Here is a 17,844-nt window from a genome sequence, read left to right as displayed (position 1 = left end):
AAAAAAAAAGCGCTACCGAAGCGTTTAATGCTTTCGTAGAAATGTCAACGAAACAGATTCTGGTAAATTTCCACTTGAGCAAAGACGTTCGTGCCGGCGACGAAAGTTTCGTCTCCCTAGATTTTAAGCTGGAGGTTTGTGAAGGAACCATTCTATTGTTAAGATGAGTTACCTATTGACTAATAAATATTGCGATAAAAGGACCTTTGTATTAGATTGCATCTTATTACTGTAGTAGATGGCAAGTGTTTAAAATTATACGCATAGCCTATGAGAGCATGTCAGTACGAGAGAAATGACACACATATATATGTATGTATATATATATATATATATATATATATATATACTATATATATATATTATATATATATATATATGTCGACACAATGCTCTCTTAACTTCACGAATTCTTCACGCTTATGTAACTGGTAAAAATGACCAGTAGATTCTACATATGTATATTATAAATATATTATATATATATATATAGTATATATATATATAATTATATATTATTATATATATATATGTGTGTGGGGTGTGTGGTGTGTGTGTGTGTGTGACCAGTAGATTCTACATTATATATATATTATATATATATATATATATATATATATATATATATATATATATATATATATATAGTGTATACATAGACGCTTGAGAATAACCAAGGCAGTCAGTAATCTCTACAACAATCGTCCTTTATTTTTTCGAAAAAGCCTTTTCATTATCTCTGTACATACATTTATTTTTGGAATTACTTTAGTTTTAACAGTTATTCTGCTTTTTATCATTTGCGTAATAACCTGCAGACCGAATTGGAATCGAAAGGTTAATTCATGCTATTTATACAACACATAGATCTTATCTACTTTATTATCATTGTTTATTAAGCTTTATTGTGATTATTATTCAAGCTTTCATGAGATCGCTATTCAAGCTTTAATGTTAGAGATTACTATTCAAGCTTTATTGTGATTATTAATCAAACGTTCTTGTTATTATCATTCAGACTTTATTTAAGTTCTATGTGATTATAATTTAAACTTTATTTAAGTGGTTATTATTCAAACTTTATTCAATCTTTTGTGTGATTAATATTCAATCTTTTATATTATTATTATTATTATTATTATTATTATTATTATTATTAATTATTATTATTATTCAAGCTTTACTGTGATTATTATTCAATCTTTATATGACTGTTAATTAAACTTCATTCAGACTTTATTGTTATTATTATTCAAACTTTATTCAAGCTTTATTGTGCTTATTATTCAAGCTTTTAATAGATCAGTATTCAAGCATTTATGTTATTATTCAAACTTTATTCAATCTTTCATTTGATTATTATTCAAGCTTTTATGTGATTATTACTCAAGCTTTATTCATGCTTTGATGTGATTATTATTCAAGCTCTTATGGATTATTATTCAAACTTTATTCAAGCTTTTGTGTGATTATTATTCAAGTTTTTATATGATTATTATTCAAAATATTCGACATTTTAGTCTGTCTGCTGCAGAGATTAATTCTAGTTGCCCTACTTTCCATTAAAAAAATGTAAAGTTGTAGACAGATTTAAGTTATTGAATAAATGAGATATTAAATCCAACGTAATTGAGGGGTATTTGTATGTTTGCGTGCGTGTTTGTGTGTGTGTAGGGATGTATACTACTGTTGGGTGTTTATGCGACAAACTGGCCTCACCGACGTATCCTGAGATAAGCACAGGTTTTGTTTTTTCCTTCCACCCCTTATTTTTTTATCATAGAGTGAGTTTTTTTTTCTTTATATCTAGGATAGCTGCGTTTTAGACCCGTATCTCATCGAAGCTAAATGTTTGGTTAACGTGTTTTTCTCTTTAGGGTATCGTGTAAATTGTAATTTTTTTTATATATTCTCGTTTGGTGTTTGTAATTAGTCATGTTTTTATTGAAAATTTGTTTTTTTTGTCTTTATTCAAGTTGTTATATTGCACGTCTATATTGGTGAGCAGTATTGCACCCGAACTGAATTTGTTAGAAATAAAATTTGGGTTCGAATCTTATATGGCAGTATGTTTATGTAACATGTATCAAAGATTCAGACCCCCCCCCCCCCTTTTTTTTAGAATTTAATAACTTTGAATGGATTGCATATATGACATCGCAACGAATACCTCACTTATTCTATCAAATGCTTATCCTGCATACATTTCTAGCAAACATCACCTATTGGATGCTGAAATGCCTAAGCCAGTTTACTGAAAATAAAGAAAAAAGAAAAAGAAAGCGAGAAAGAGAAATATTTGTTCTCTTCTTTCTTGTCAGTTTTCCTTTCACTCTTTCCATCGGTTATCTGTCACCGGCCCAAGACCGAAATTGTGTTGGGGGTAAAAATCGACTCTCGAAAATATATCCATATCCAGCTGTCAATCTGTAGAGGTTGACGGTTGAGTATTGTGTGCTCTCTCTCTCTCTCTCTCTCTCTCTCTCTCTCTCTCTCTCTCTCGTCCTGACACGGCCGCTGTCACCCTTTTTCCGTTAGTTTTATTTTTTTCCATGTTATTTTTGTTTTTGTTTTGGGAAGTTTTAGTTTTATCTGAAAAGTTATTCCGTTTTTGGCTCATGATTACTTTTGATGATTGCGAAAATTGGGGATCATACTTCACATAATGCCGTTGATAATTGTCGTCTGGGTAAAGGTGGGTATTAAACGTTGGGTCTGATCATCGCCTGGATGGGTGATCCTCATGAAGGGGCTAAATAAGTCCTGCCTGTTAACATTTTGGGGTCATACTATTTTATTGTTTGCTTGTGTACGTGCGTATGTGTATATATACGTATATATATATATATATATATATATATATATATATATATATATATATATACGTATCACACACACACACACACACACACATATATATATATATATATATATATATATATATATATATATATATATATATATATATATATATACAATATACGTACGTATATGTATACACACACGTGACTGCCCGTCAGAGCGTGGTACTGGCGCTTGATTTGATTCCTGTCAGTTGGTTCTGCTAAATCGCCTCTGCTATTCTTTGTGTCCGTTTCATCGATGGATCTCTTCCTGGCATCAGTCATGTGTGAACTGGCCAGATAACGAGATCGCCTGCTAACTGGATAACTGGGATTCTGTTCTTTCGTCCGTCAAATGTTATTTTTCTCTTTGTTGACTCGTTTACTCATTCTGTTGTTTCACATCTCTCGTGATGTGCATCTTTTTCTTTCCACTTACTCGGGGAGTAAGCCTACAAACTACTTTGTTGTTGTTAATGTTTTTGTTGTTGTTCTTGTTTGGGGAGGGTAGGAAAGCCCTGTGGAAAAACCGAAAAAGTTCTATAAAATAGTTTCGGGTTAAGTTAAATATACAGGAATTTTAGGATAGGATATTTATGATCTGTTTCTTAGAATGAAAATGTAAAAAATAAATAATGTGCATGTTAAACAGTACAGAACAATTAATTCTAATAAAATATAGCGTATTTTTTAATTTTTGTTGGTGAAACAACGTGCTATTTGACTAGATTTTAGTACGCGCCCCAAGTAAGTGGGAGGTCGGATCACGCCTTGCTAGGTCTTGTTGGTGTTGACTATAGTAGATTCACATCAGACGTGCATCTGATGTCTAGGCCAGTCCCTTACGACCCTCCTGATTGGCTGTTGATAAGCCAATCACAGGGCTGGAAACTTAGTCTCTCTCGAGAGTTCACATAGGCAGGATGTATGTTCCACCTCTCCTGACGTATCCCTCAGGAGAGGTGGAACACAGTACATCCTGCCCATGTGAACTCTCGAGAGATACTGAGAGTTTCCAGCCCTGTGATTGGCTTATCAACAGCCAATCAGGAGCTTTTTATTAGGTCAATTTTTGCCTTCTTGTAGGTTTGCTCCGTTCAGGAGGTCTACTCATCAGTGAAGTATTTCTCTCTGAAGGTGAAGGCCTTTAATTAGGGTAGGAAGGTCATCTTTCCTGTTGCTCTGCCCGTCAGTGAAGGACTTCTTTCCGGAAGTGAAGGACATTCATTAGGGAAAGAATGACTTCATTCTTAGTATTGTATACCTCTTTCAGGGACTGAAGGACCACCAATCAGGGAGTGAATGACTTCACTCGAGGAGTGAGGACTTCACATCATTTCATTCCTTGAATGAAGGATCTCATTTAGGGACTGAGGGACTAGACAGATGGTTCAGGGATATCATACAGGGACTCCAGCGACTCATTCATGAGCCCGAAGTACCTCATTCAAGGAGCGCGTTGGACCTGGGGTCAGTGTCTTGTGGTTCGTAGAAGTGAGTTGATCAGTAAACTATTACATGATTAACCTCACACTAATCGGCATAATTGCTCGTACACTTCAAGCCTATACACCTTTACCTGACGACGTTAAGGAATTATATATATATTATAATAATATATTATAATATATATATATTATATATATATACGTAAGGATATATATCATATTATCTATTATATATATTTAATAGCATACTAGTAACGTAACTAATAATATTAAATATACTAGATATATATACATTATCGTAATATACTCTATATATATATATATACGTATATATATATATATATATTATATATACTACTTATATATATATATATAAAAAAGTATATATATATATATATAAACTGGAAGGTCTGAGACCAATGTTTTGGCAAAAATATTACAGTAAACAACCAGCGCAGTTCTTTTAGTTTAATCATAAGCCGTTTTTACTTACAAAAAAAAAAAAAATTGGAAAACAAAAGTTTATTAAAAAAAACTGTTGGAGGTAATAATTGAGTGACCTGCTGTTTTTTTTTTTTTTTTTTCCTAGGGAGAACGTTGTCTTTGGACTATGCAAAATAAGCTCCTCAGTGGTTAATATGAAAACAATATTGAAATGTGTATATTTTTCATACTTTTTTCATCCTGTACGGTGACTGACTCCAAGATGAAAATTCATTACCACTTTGAGCAATCTCTTGGTGGCTCTTGATATATTTCCCAATTTTACATTTTGTGCAAATAAAATAGTAGACCACTAAGATCGCATCAGAGTAAGGAAGCCTCTATATTTTTTATAAAAAGGTGAACCTAGAGTCTTCGGATTTTTGTAAATTAGTTTGATATCTAGTTAGGATAAAATTGATCATGAAATACCATTTTTAACACTGAATTCATTCGAACATACGAAAGGAATGAAGTCATAGATTAACAATTTTTGGAATATCGACGAGACTGCGATCTCTTAAAGTATCTGTGTTTGAGGAGGCTGTTTGAGGATGGGCGGTCTGTTGTGGTACACACATCGTTTAGATTTTCCCGAGAACAATTTAGAACTCGAGCCTCTCGAAATCCACCCTCACCTTCCGTAGCTCCCTTTGAAATCAGTTTACCTTCCACGTCCTCCCCCTGAAGTCCCCTTTGTAACACTTCCGTCGGTCCCCTCTCCAGTGTTTGAGGATCCCCTTACAGTGCCTCCATAGAAGCTCCCTTCCTCCCCCTTTTTTCTCGTGAGTCCTCGCAGTGGTCCTCCAAAGTTTGCTCGCGTTTCTCTTTGAGAACTCTTCTTGGGAAAGGATATTGTTTCCCTTTTCGATTTCCTTGTTGCACTACTGACTCCCATAAGTTCCTCGTCGGACGAGTGGTTTTCGCGCTCGGCCACCAATCCAATGGTCAGAAGTTCGATTCTCGGCCCGGCCAACGCGGAATCAGAGGAATTTATTTCTGGTGATAGAAATTCATTTCTCGATATAATGTGGTTCGGATCCCACAATACGTTGTAGTCCCGTTGCTAGGTGACCAGTTGGTTCCTAGCCACGTAACAATATCTAATCGTTCGGTCCAGCCCTAGGAGAGCTGTTCATCAGCTCAGTGGTCTGGTTAAACTAAGATATACTTAACTACTGACTCCTAAAACCGAGATCGCGCGTGAGATTGGTTTTCTGAAGGAAATCACATTCATGTTGTTAAAGAAGTAATGTTGGAATGAGGTCCGTTATGTTTGGTTAACTCGAGCCACGAGGCCCACACCAGCATAGTTAATTAGTTAGTTAGTTATTTTATTGTCAAAAAATATACAATTATTAGAACAAGTACTCTATTTCCGTCGACACTTGAACACATTTACGGGCCCCCGTTAGCAAGAGACCTTGTTAGTATAAGGAAATCAATATAATGTTTTGAGAGATGTGGTCAGGGATTTAGCCAAGGATCCGTCTTGAGACTGGAGGTCCTCATCAGTAATCTTATTCCTAATGGGCTGAATCTAGGCAAGGGACCTTGATGGCATAAGGCCCACTTAATTTCAGGCGACCGCCATAATCTAAGTCAAGGATTATCAAGACTAGTACTCTATTGTGTTTAGTGGCCATTACTATTCTCCCTTTGCAAAAATCACTTGGATAATATTTTCATCCTGAGTTGTTCAGATAACCTAATACCCTTTTCCTTGCTCATGTTCAAGAAAACAAGAAGCGAAAAGGAAGAAAAGCAACTTTAAAGGAGAAAGGTTTGAAGAGTCGGGAAAAACAGAAGAGAATTCCAAATCTGACAGTAGAGGGGAAAAAAGTCATTTCTGTTGATTTCCTTTTAATCGTCCATTCTGTTCCATTTTACTCGTTCGTGAAAGGTGATAAAATTAGATATGACTTTAGAGCTCCCATTTTCAACGCCATTAGATGTTTTATTGATTCTGTTGTAAAGTCACCATGATGTCAAGAAACCAAGTAATTTAAGTGACATCTCTATTTATATTTTAATAATAAGACTATTTTTTTTTTATTCTTTTCCGACCACTCTCTATTGATTTGCTGAGAAATTGGTTAGAAGGTTAATATAACAACCCGGGCATCAAGTTAAAAAAAGGATTAAATATTTTTTTCCGTTATTAGAAACGTGGTCAGTTGAATGGTTTTTGAACAATTAAATAAACGGAAATAGTTAAATAAAAGCAAATGTTTTATTAGTGGGTTGAAAACAGTCTGAAAGTTATGTTCTCTAAAATCTTGAGAGTTAGCTAACTGGTGAGATTACTTGAGTGGTAGAAAATACAAAACATTATAAGAAAAAGGTGCAAAAGTAGTCTGAATGACTGAATTCAGATGGTATTTTTTATGAGTATCTGCCACGCCCACTTCGTTCATCCAGGACCTCATATTCAAGTTACAAAGAGTTAATGACACTAAATCTGCACATATTTGAACACTGCCTCTGACGTTTCAAAAGTTATAGTATTTTGGAATTTTACTATTTAAACGCAATGCTCTTTTTTTTTTTTATAGAAAATACAAATACACTCTGTTTTGTTTCTGAGAGTGGCCATCGCCTTTCCCTAGCCCTGAATGAGGAAGGGCATCGATGGTTCGTAACACATCAGTCAAAATGAATTATGAAATGAGCTGTTGGAAAAGGGTTATAAACGGCGGTCCAGACTGAGAAATAAGCTGAGAAGGAGAAGAAGAAGGAAAGAAAGACTAGATTTCAATGTTAAACTACTATTTTTAAACAATTTTATGCGAACTTGTAATACAAGTCTTATACGTAAGGGCCAGCCACATTATAGATACTCGATTTTTGGTAACTCATAACTTAATTGCTCTGGAATCTCATTCTTGAGCTTAAATGACTGATGTTAACTGGAAACAATTTATTACATTTCACTTTGTTAATTTCTTGACACGGTTCGTTGTACTAGAATTTTGACTGTACTTACTTGATACGGTTCGTTGTAGAATTTTTCCTTTATTTTCTTGACCCGGTTCGTTGTAGAACCTTTTCTTTATTTTCTTGACACGTTTCGTTGTAGAATCTTTACTGGATTTTCTTGACACGGTTTTTGTAGAATTTTTGTGTTTTTCATGGGTATAAAATTTATTGAGTTAATTGAATTTTTAATCACTGCTCAGTCAAGAGTATGTGAAACTAAACTGCATCTAAAACCTACTGGCTTTTGAACTTCTGAGGTGTATTTATCTCTTACAAAAAAACTTATAACAACCTGAATGTTAAAAGATGTTGAAATGCAGAAAACAGAGAACTAGTCAAGCTTCATCAAGCATTTTTCGGTAGTTCAGACCACCTGAAAAGAGAAAATATTCTTGCGTCATCCTTATGAAAATCAAGTCGCGAGATTAGGTACAAAATCTCACATTAAGTTTTCTGTATTTTTTTTTTTTTACTTTTATTTAGAAAATATACATATACAGTTTCTCACAATTTATAATATTGTATATACATTACAATTTATTTACATAAATGAAATTATTAATTACCAAAAAAAAAAAAAAAAGAATGGACATATTGGGAAGTAAAGATTTTTTTACATTTATCCCCAAGTGCTTTTAACAATACAAATCTTGTTTTGCACATTCTACTTCTTATGAACGAAATCATACTTAACTCATCTGTTAAGGGCATTACTTTATGAATGTACCAAATTCCAGTTATATATTCACTTATTAAAATCATTGCTGTATTTTTATCTTTTTTTGAGTATGTTTGAAAATCTAGTTTTAAAACCTTTAGAAAACTTACAGTATTTATTTTACAAACCTGGCTCAATACCTTTTTCATCCAGTTTACAACTGTTCTCTTCAATTTACAAAAATAAACTAAATGCATAATTGTTTCAGCCTCTCCACAATTACTACACAGATAATTATCAGTTATGTTCATCATAAATAACCTATCCTTTGTAGCTAAGACTTCATGGATATACTTGAACAATATTTCCCTGTTTATTGGATCAATCCACTTATTATTAAAATTTTCCCATACAACATTCCAGTTAAACAACGGATAGTTTTCTTCAATATTTGGTATAATTGATTCACCACTCATCATGTAACAATAAATATGTTTCGATTTTAGCAAAGGATAGGTCTTTATCTTTATTACAGAATGAAGTATCTTTATTAATTTGTCATAATATGTAGTGTTAAAAATTGTGGATTCCTTAAATCTGTTAAGATCAACAAGGTAAGAAAGTCTCAGCTTACAATAATATGCAGTGATTTCACATCCTATTGCTCTGTTAACAATACATTTGTAAAAGCTGCTAAAAAGCATGCAATTTGCTTTCACAATCCCACATCCTCCTTGATTCTTTAGGAGGTACATAGTTTTCCTTTTGATGGGCTGATAATTCCCATTCCACAAATATTTGAAAATACACTTTTCTATACATCTACCAACATCAGCTGGAACTGGGTACACCTGGGAAATATACCATGCCTTGGATAGTACAGTTACATTCACTAGTACACTCTTTTGGAATAAAGTTAGTCTTCGTTTATAAAGTGGCCCTAACATTTTCAAAATATTGTCTTTGGTTTTTTCCAAGTTCAACTGTACAGATTGTTCATACTCATTATTATGGATTATACCTAGGATTTTAAAACTGTCCATTTTCCTTTCTATCCCGGTTTTTGGCCAGTCAACTTTATCTTTCCATGATCCAATTCCCACCAGGTATGTTTTCTTTTTGTTAAGTCTCGCTCCACTTGCTTCTTCATACTCACTAATGACCCGTGAAGCTTTCTTAATACCTTTTAATTTATTTACAATAATAGTGCTATCATCAGCAAAGCCAACAACAACAGTTTTTAACCCATTTGGAAGGTCTGGAGAAAATTACCTCAACTTCAGCTTCAGCATTCTGTACAATGGTTCTTGAGCTGTAACAAACAAAATCATTGATAATGGGCAACCCTGTCGAACAGACTTTCTTATAGGAAATGTGTCGGATATATGGCCATTTGTGGATATGCAACTTTTGGCATCCTTATAAAACATTTTAATTAAGTTTACAAAATCTAAGGAAAATCCAAGTTTGGACAGTATCTCAAAGAGAAAGTCCAGAGTAATCCTGTCGAATGCTTTGTACCAATCTAGGTTTATTAGGGCAGCTGGCTTGTTCTCATTATTCAAGTAGTATATTATATCCCTTAACAATGTGTTACAATTATTATTGACCTTCCAGGGACAGCACAGAACTGTTCCGTTTTTTGATACGAATGTTGAAAGCATTGACTTTAATCTGTTTGCCACAACCTTTGCTATAATTTTGTAATCTACGTTTGAACATGGTAATAGGTCTCCAGTTATTAAGATCACACTTTATCTCCATCCTTTGGTACAAGCTTAATAATTCCCTTATTTGAGTCTTTCCACATTTCAAATTTAGTGAATGTATATCTCAGTACTTTCAGAAATTCGTTTTTTATAATACTCCACATAGTTTTGTAAAATTCGATAGCTAGTCCATCCATACCAGGGCATTTCCCATTTTGCATTCCACATATAGCTTTCCAAACCTCTTTCTCCGTTACTTCAGCCTTCAGGGTTAAATTCATGTCGTCATCTATGACAGCGTTCATAGTTTCAAGAAATTTATATTTTAATTCAGAGTCAACAGCTTCTTCTTTGTATAGATTTGTATAAAACTCGATTATATTCCTTTGTATAGACTTTGTATCTGATACATATACACCCTCCTTTTCACAAAGTTTAACGATACAAGTTTTCACATTCTTTTCTTTTCCTATCAAATATGTAGATATTTTTTCACCATTCATTCTTTCATCAATTCTAGCTCTTATCTTAACCCCTTCACATATTTCATCTTCATCAGATTTATTCTTTCTTTCAGTTCCTCTATTTTTTTTGAAAACTATTGCAGTTGGCAGAATGGATCCAATAATTTAATCCTTAATTCTGTTTTTCAGCAATTCAGTAACCCAAATCTCTCCCTTATTAATAGTTTTTTGAGATTTTAACGAAAAAGAGTCTAAGTTGACTCTTTGCATAATTCCACCAATCTAAAATTGAATGAAATTGTAAATCACCTATTTTCCCTTTCAAATTCCCCCAAAAATGAATAAAATTTTCCATTGTTATAGAGTTACTTAGTATATTTGTATTCAATTTCCAGTATCCCTTGCCAATACTAATATCATTGTCCATCTTAATCTTAACCCTAACAGAATTATGATCAGACCAACTCAACGGTATATTTTCAGATTCAGTTACATTATTTCTCAGATCTCGTACATATATACGATCAATCCTAGAACCATAGTTATGCCTAATATACGTATACTCTATCAAACGATTTGTTAACAGCCACACATCTCTTAGCTGCAAATCATTTTTCAACTTTTGAAGAGCTTCTGAACTAATATGGTTATCATAGTTAGAACAATCTCTCTTACTTGTTATACTGTTCCAATCGCCCCCTATGATCACATTTCGTAAATTGTTTCTCAAGTAATACAGCATAACATTTAAGAACAATTCCTCCCTTTCCTTTTTCTTATTTGTCCCAGAAGGGGCATATACATTTACTAATCGGAAATCTGTTCCTTTATAGGAACATTTTACACTGATTATTTGACCCTTTACATCCATCTCATGATTCAGAACCTTCACTCTTGACTTTTTATTGAAAAGGATAGCTGTGCCTCCTTTTAGCAAGAAAGTTGGATGCAGTATGATATCGCAATGCTTTTCAACATACTCAAGTTGCGATATTTCTTTGACATTATGTTCTTGCACAAATATTACATCCAAATGATAAAAATACATAAAATCAATCAATTTAATTTGCTTATGATCCATACATAGACCATTAACATTAATAGTTGCTAAATTTAGGTAAGTGAAGGCTCCAAATATAAGAAGGAATCTCTTCATCTTTCATCTAATTTAAAACGTTTATTCACAGGCAATTGACTTGTCTCATCTTCAGAACTACTTTTGGGTTCATCGAGCACTGATTTACCTTCATCCATGTTCGGCTCGGAGAGTACACCACTATCCTTGGTTAACCTCATAAATTAGGTGATGCATATTATTTTTCGTTTTATTAAAGATTTTTTACTCGGCCGTATGTGCTGACTACGACCCCTGCTTGACCTGGCCCTGAGATCTTATGTTGTTAATACCAGTATACCTGGATGACACCAGAAGCCTGTTTAAATAAAAGATTACCTCCATCATTTTTAGAAATTCCCAATATGGATAGTGGCCAGTGACTCGGAAACATCGCTGGACCAGAGAAGCGGACGATAAGAAAAACAGAGAAAATATACAAAATCAACTCGCTTAATTCTGCCGTTCTCTTTTAACAGAATTTGCTTCAAAGAGGGTCTTTTACCAAAACATAAATTATTATCATTATAAGAATTTCTTGACAAGTTTCTTAATAAGCTGTGAATACCGATACTTGAATTAAGATGATGCAGGTTGCAGCTTTGACAATGAAAACATGCTTCCTTTATTTTTTATGTTAACTGCGTACCGTATTATTATTATTATTATTATTATTATTATTATTATTATTATTATTATTATTATTATTATTAGCTTTCACATATCACAGAGTACGTTCAGTTTGTTCTACTCAAAGAAATGAAACTCTACCACACAGAGGATCCGAAGCAACTCGGAATCCGGAGTCTCCAGAGAATACTTAAGAAATCTCCGAAAAAACGATCCTGGGAAGGCTCCAAGGACGCCGGGAATCCCGGCGCAGATCAGGGGTCTTGAACCAAAACTAAGCTTGGCGAAAGCACTCTGGTTCGGCATCATTCAGCAAAATGATTGCTACAGCAGTTAAATCAGTGTTTGGAACTTTCCTTGTAGGATTTGTGCTTCTGTTGCGACTTGTACTGGCGGGTGGCGTCCTTTGGCGGTCGACTCTTGAGAAAGAGCTTCGACTTTGTGACGCTGCTCGGCTATCTCTTTTGGATTTCAGAATGGAAAACAGAGTGCGTCGCGCTCTGCATACCGTTCTGGACTATATCGGCTTTTCATACTTTTCTGGATACGAGGAACCTTCCCTCTCAGCCTGCCACGGGACCCTCCAAAACTTGGTGAGAACTACTCTTCCAGGTGACCAGGGAACTGCAGCAGCTGACGAGGTTCTTCGTGATTTGAATCGACTCGTGTTTTGGCCCAAGATGTTCCTGTGTCTCATTGGCGTCTTTGTTGTCCCGTACTTCCTCGGAGGTACGTTGGACATTGCTGAAGGCGTCGAAGGGACATGGAATATTGATTGGCCATTTGATGACTACGAGAACAAAGAACAAGAAGACGACCAACACAAGGAAAATGAAGATGACGACGACGACGACAAAGACGAGGAAAACGACCGAGAGAAGGAAAATGAAGATGACGACAACGACAACAAAGACGAGGAAGACGACAAGCAGAAGGTTAATGAAGAAGACGACGAAGAGAAGGATAATCAGGAGCGTCCAGATCAGGAAGACGACCAGGCAGACCAGGAGACGGAAAAGGAAGAGGAGGAATGCGAACAAAAGGAAAATGAAGAGGGCGAAGATGAAGACTGCGAAAAGGAAGAGGAAAGAAACTTCAGTGAAGTGATCGCCAATATCCCTATCACGGCATCCATTGAAAGGACTAGTCTGGACGATACAGAATCAGAGACCTCGAAGGCAGGGAGTGTCGACGTGATCCCTCCGCAGGAGGTAGAGACGCTTCCTCAGAAGAAGAGGGAACTCAAATTCGTCGATGGCGATTTGTATGAGTTCCAACTATCCATGAAAGAGCGGCTGATTCTCCGAGGAATAGCAAACGAGGTCCGAGAATTTACGAAATTCTACAACGTCCGCCTCGTCCTTCCCGACGGCGACGTCCAGGAGGCCGCTTCTTTAGAAGGCGCTGGAAATCGCGTGGAAATGGCCTTCCTGCATATTCAGGAGATCCTGGACGAGTACGAAAGGGAAGGATATGACGTTGACATGGAAGAGCTCTCTCACCAGGAGGCAGAGGAAGACCACAGGCAGGAGGTTCAGGAGAATGAAACTCCATCATGTTTTGCTGACGCCCTCAGAAGGAATCCCAAACAGCCTGTGGTCAAGCAACCAACGTTTGTTATAGTGCAACGTCGAACTCTACCCCTCATCGAGGAAGAGGAATTGCCAGTCGAGGAAATACCAGAAGATGATGATGAGGATGAAATTATGGAGGTCGACTGTGAATCAGAATTCGATGAGGAGGAGGATGAGGACGACGACGACGACGACGACTGGAAGTTCGAGGAAACTAGGCACAAGGTCATAATTGGTATATCGTTTCGAGAGGCACCCAAAGAGGAGGCCAAACGAGGCATGATACGACGACGTGTGCCTAAAGCTTTGCGTACCAAGGAAAACCAACTTCCTATCGAAGAGAAGGCAGTCGATAATACGCCACAAGCAAAAGAGGAAGAAAAGGTACTTCTTGAGGATAAAGAGGAAGAAAAACCTCTAACTCAAGAAGTACAAAGTGAACAAGATACTACAAACGGAGACGCAGAAGAGAGTTTCCTTCCCCAGGAAGCAGGAGAGGAAAATTATAGTCCACAGGAAGAAGGAAAGGAAAAGGCTTGTCCACAGGAAGAGGAGAGGAATGTGTTCTTCCTCTAGAAGAAAAGCAGGAAACTCATCCCAGCGAGATTAGTCGAAAAGAAGAACATCATGAAGAAACGAGACCAGTGATTCAGCAAGATGAAAGTGGACGTCAAGAAGCAGGAAGGAAGACGTTCGCTAACATGGTCAAGGCGATTCCTGAGAAGAACTCTGGAACAGGACGACCTGCCCCTGCCCCTGCCCCTGCCCCTGTAAATACCTGGGAAACAACTAGACCTATGCGATGCGGGCCTCTCAAACATGCAAGAGGCAAATGCTTCACTTTCCAATGTCAGAAAGACGTAGACATGGGGCATCTAATCGGAAAGGGAGGCAGATTCGCTAAGATGGCCAGGCAGGAGCACGGGGTCGTCATGAACGTCCTGAACGATGGTTCAAGGATGGTTCAACTCACGGGCAATAAGAACAATGTCGAAAAGGTCTACAAACAACTCCAGTTCAGAGTAGACAAGATTTTCGACATCAATGAACTCCCCCAAGTCTCCCGTGGGCTGTTTGCAGTCGGAAAACAGGACTTTTTGATGACAGTTCACCGCCAATTTAGGGAGGCCATAAGGGGACCACAGAATGCTACCATCCGAAAACTCAACAGGGACCGGAATGTGACCATCTACCTCCCTGAACAAGAAGATCAACGCCATTACATCAGCATCTTTGGGTCACTGGAAGACGCCCTCGAAGTTGAGCGGGACATATCGAAAATCATCGATGATGTCAAGAACTGGCCAACAGACGACGACCTGAAACTCGTTGGCCTCAACTTTTACCAGTTCGGCTTACCGCTTGAGGGCAGACGTTTCCTCCTGGGCCAGAAAGGACAAGGGGCTGCAGAAGTCAGGGGCCTCTTCAAAGTCAGTCTCATTCTGCCTCAAGAAGACGACGAAAGGGAAATCGGCTTTTTAGGCGGAGACCTCGACAAGGTGAGAAAGGCCCATGCTCACCTGAAGTTTATCCTTGAAGAGGTCAGCGTTGACAGTGAGGAAATCACTGAACAAGGACTGACCAGAATTGGCCCCGGCAAATATCGTTTTGATGTCGACGGGAAGCAGAAAGGACTTCTCGTCGGCTACCAAGGAGGAAATCTGAAGAAACTGGAGAAGGAGAATAATGTTACCATCATCGTCCACAAGAGAGAGGAGGACTATGTCACCATACAGGGCCGACTAAGCGATGTCGAGGACGCTTGCCTCGAAATACGAAAAGCGATGAAGAAACCCCTCCCAAGAGGACAGGCAGCAAGAGGCGAGGAAACACAAGAGGAAATTGTTACGGGCTTGACCAGGGTGGGAGATCGCCTCTACAGAGTGGTCCTCGACTATCAGGAACGTGCCATGGTCATCGGCCGAGGAGGAGAAAACATCAGGAGGATGATCGGTGCCCACAAGGTCCAGTTCCAGGGACCCCAGACGAAAGAGGAAGGCAAGAACTGCACCATCCGAGGCAGTGAGGAGGACGTCCTTGCCTTCTTTAACGAGGTCCTGGAAATCATCAAGAATAAAGGACAGAAGAGGGCACAAGATAGGCAGACCCAGAGGCAGCAAGAGCCTCGTAGGACTGACAGAAAACCCACACTGGCCGATTTCTTCTGAGGTCAGAGGACATTAGGAAGATGAAGAGCTCCTAATACTGAGCCACAAATATTGTGCAATACAGAATTCCCTAGACTTTGGGAGTAACTTGCATTCAAGTGGAATTATAATTAATAAGTGTTCCCCCCAACACTTACATTATAATTCTCCTTGGGTTTAAGTTCCTCCCAATGTATAAGGAATTCGTCAGTATACGATATTTGTGCCTTAGTATTAGGGAACATAAAGTCACACAGGTGTAAGTGACAAAATTCACACGCACTTACGTTAAGCCAGAGGCTTCATTTAATATCGAGGTCTCTCTACCCTGGGAGTAACTTTCACCCAAAGGGAATGGTATTATAATTAAGTGCTCCCCCCAGCACTTGATTATAATTCCCCCTTGAGAGTGCTTCCCCCAGCACTTGATCTGTTCCCGTTGGGTGTGAGTTATTCTTCGGGTAGAGAACTCGGTATTAAATTATAACTGTGGCTTAATTTCTGAGTGTGTGTATGAGTGCAAATTGTCACTTATGCAAGTGTGACTTTAGTTTGCCGATTATGGCAAACGGAAAATGTCCTAGAAAAATAAAATAGAAAATGCAAAAGGTGGGTTGTATGTCGCCACAAAAAATATTATATGATAAAAAACAAAACTTTAAAAAAATAAACAAAATGAAAAAAGTGTACTGTATGCCTTCAAAAAAATTCAAAACACAAAACTTTTAAAAAATGATAAAAATGCAAAAGGTGGAGTGTATATCCTCCCCCCCAAAAAAATAAAATAAAAAAATAAATAATAAAAAAAAGGTAGCAAGTGTGTAAGTGAGGAAATTCACACAGACACACACACACACACACGCAAATTAAGCCACAAATAACGTCTAATACCGAGGTCTCTATTCCTTGGGAATTTATTTCAGCCAAGGGAAATTAAAACTTGTGCTTCCCCCAGCACTCAATTAAATTTCCCTTGGCTGAAATAAATTCCCAAGGAATAGAGACCTCGGTATTAGACGTTATTTGTGGCTTAATTTGCGTGTGTGTGTGTGTGTGTGTGAATTTCGTCACTTACACACTTGCTACCTTTTTTAAAATTATTTATTTTTTTATGTTTTTGTTGGAGGATATACACTCCACCTTTTGCGTATAATTATTTTTTAAAGATTTTGTGTTTTAAATTTTATTTTTGAGGGCATTACTGACCACATTTTTCATTTTTGTTTATTTGTTTAAGTTTTTGTGTTTCAAATTGCGTGTGTGTGTGAATTGCCACATTTGCACAATTGTTTGCAATTCGGCCACACCACAGGGGCGCCCAAAAGTGGCCCAAATGGTAAGGCTATATGTAATAGCCTTGGGCGTTTTTTTCGGAGATCAAATGGCCTTTTCCTTCAATTTGAAAATAGCGCAGCCTAATGGCAAAGCAATTGGTCACTATGCATGAAAAATCACCACATTCACACAATCAATTGCAAATCGGCCATATTGCAGGGATGCCCAAATGTCAGGCCATTTTTGGACACCCCTGCAATATGGCCGAATTGCAGTCAACTGTGCAAATGTGGCCACTTTCCATGCATAGTGACCAATTGCTTGCCATTAGGCTGCGTTATTTTCAGTTTGAAGGAAAAGTCCATGAAAAAAAAAAACATTCTATGACATATAGCCTAACCATTTAGGCCGTCTTTGGCAATTCACACACACGCAAATTATAGTATAAAACCTTTAGAAAATAATAAAAATGCAAAAGGTGGAGTGTATATCCTCCAAACAAATGAATAAAAAAGTAAAA

The 17,844-nt window shown here is 36.9% G+C and overlaps 2 protein-coding genes across 2 annotated transcripts; both read left to right on the top strand.

The window, feature by feature from the left end:
* Positions 1-12,645: 12,645 nt before the first annotated feature.
* On the top strand, positions 12,646-14,478 carry LOC135196569 (probable serine/threonine-protein kinase kinX). Its single transcript, XM_064223411.1, has one exon. It carries the CDS (start codon positions 12,646-12,648, stop codon positions 14,476-14,478), a length of 1,833 nt encoding a protein of 610 aa, XP_064079481.1.
* A 125-nt stretch (positions 14,479-14,603) lies between these two features.
* LOC135196568 (uncharacterized) lies at positions 14,604-16,070 on the top strand. Its single transcript, XM_064223410.1, has one exon. It carries the CDS (start codon positions 14,604-14,606, stop codon positions 16,068-16,070), a length of 1,467 nt encoding a protein of 488 aa, XP_064079480.1.
* The last annotated feature ends 1,774 nt before the right edge of the window (positions 16,071-17,844 follow it).

The sequence above is a fragment of the Macrobrachium nipponense genome, chromosome 18 (assembly GCF_015104395.2).
Source record: "Macrobrachium nipponense isolate FS-2020 chromosome 18, ASM1510439v2, whole genome shotgun sequence".
In the NCBI taxonomy this organism is placed as follows: domain Eukaryota; kingdom Metazoa; phylum Arthropoda; class Malacostraca; order Decapoda; family Palaemonidae; genus Macrobrachium; species Macrobrachium nipponense.
Note: the sequence above shows the minus strand (reverse complement) of the source record. Positions and strands in the feature narration are given on the sequence as shown.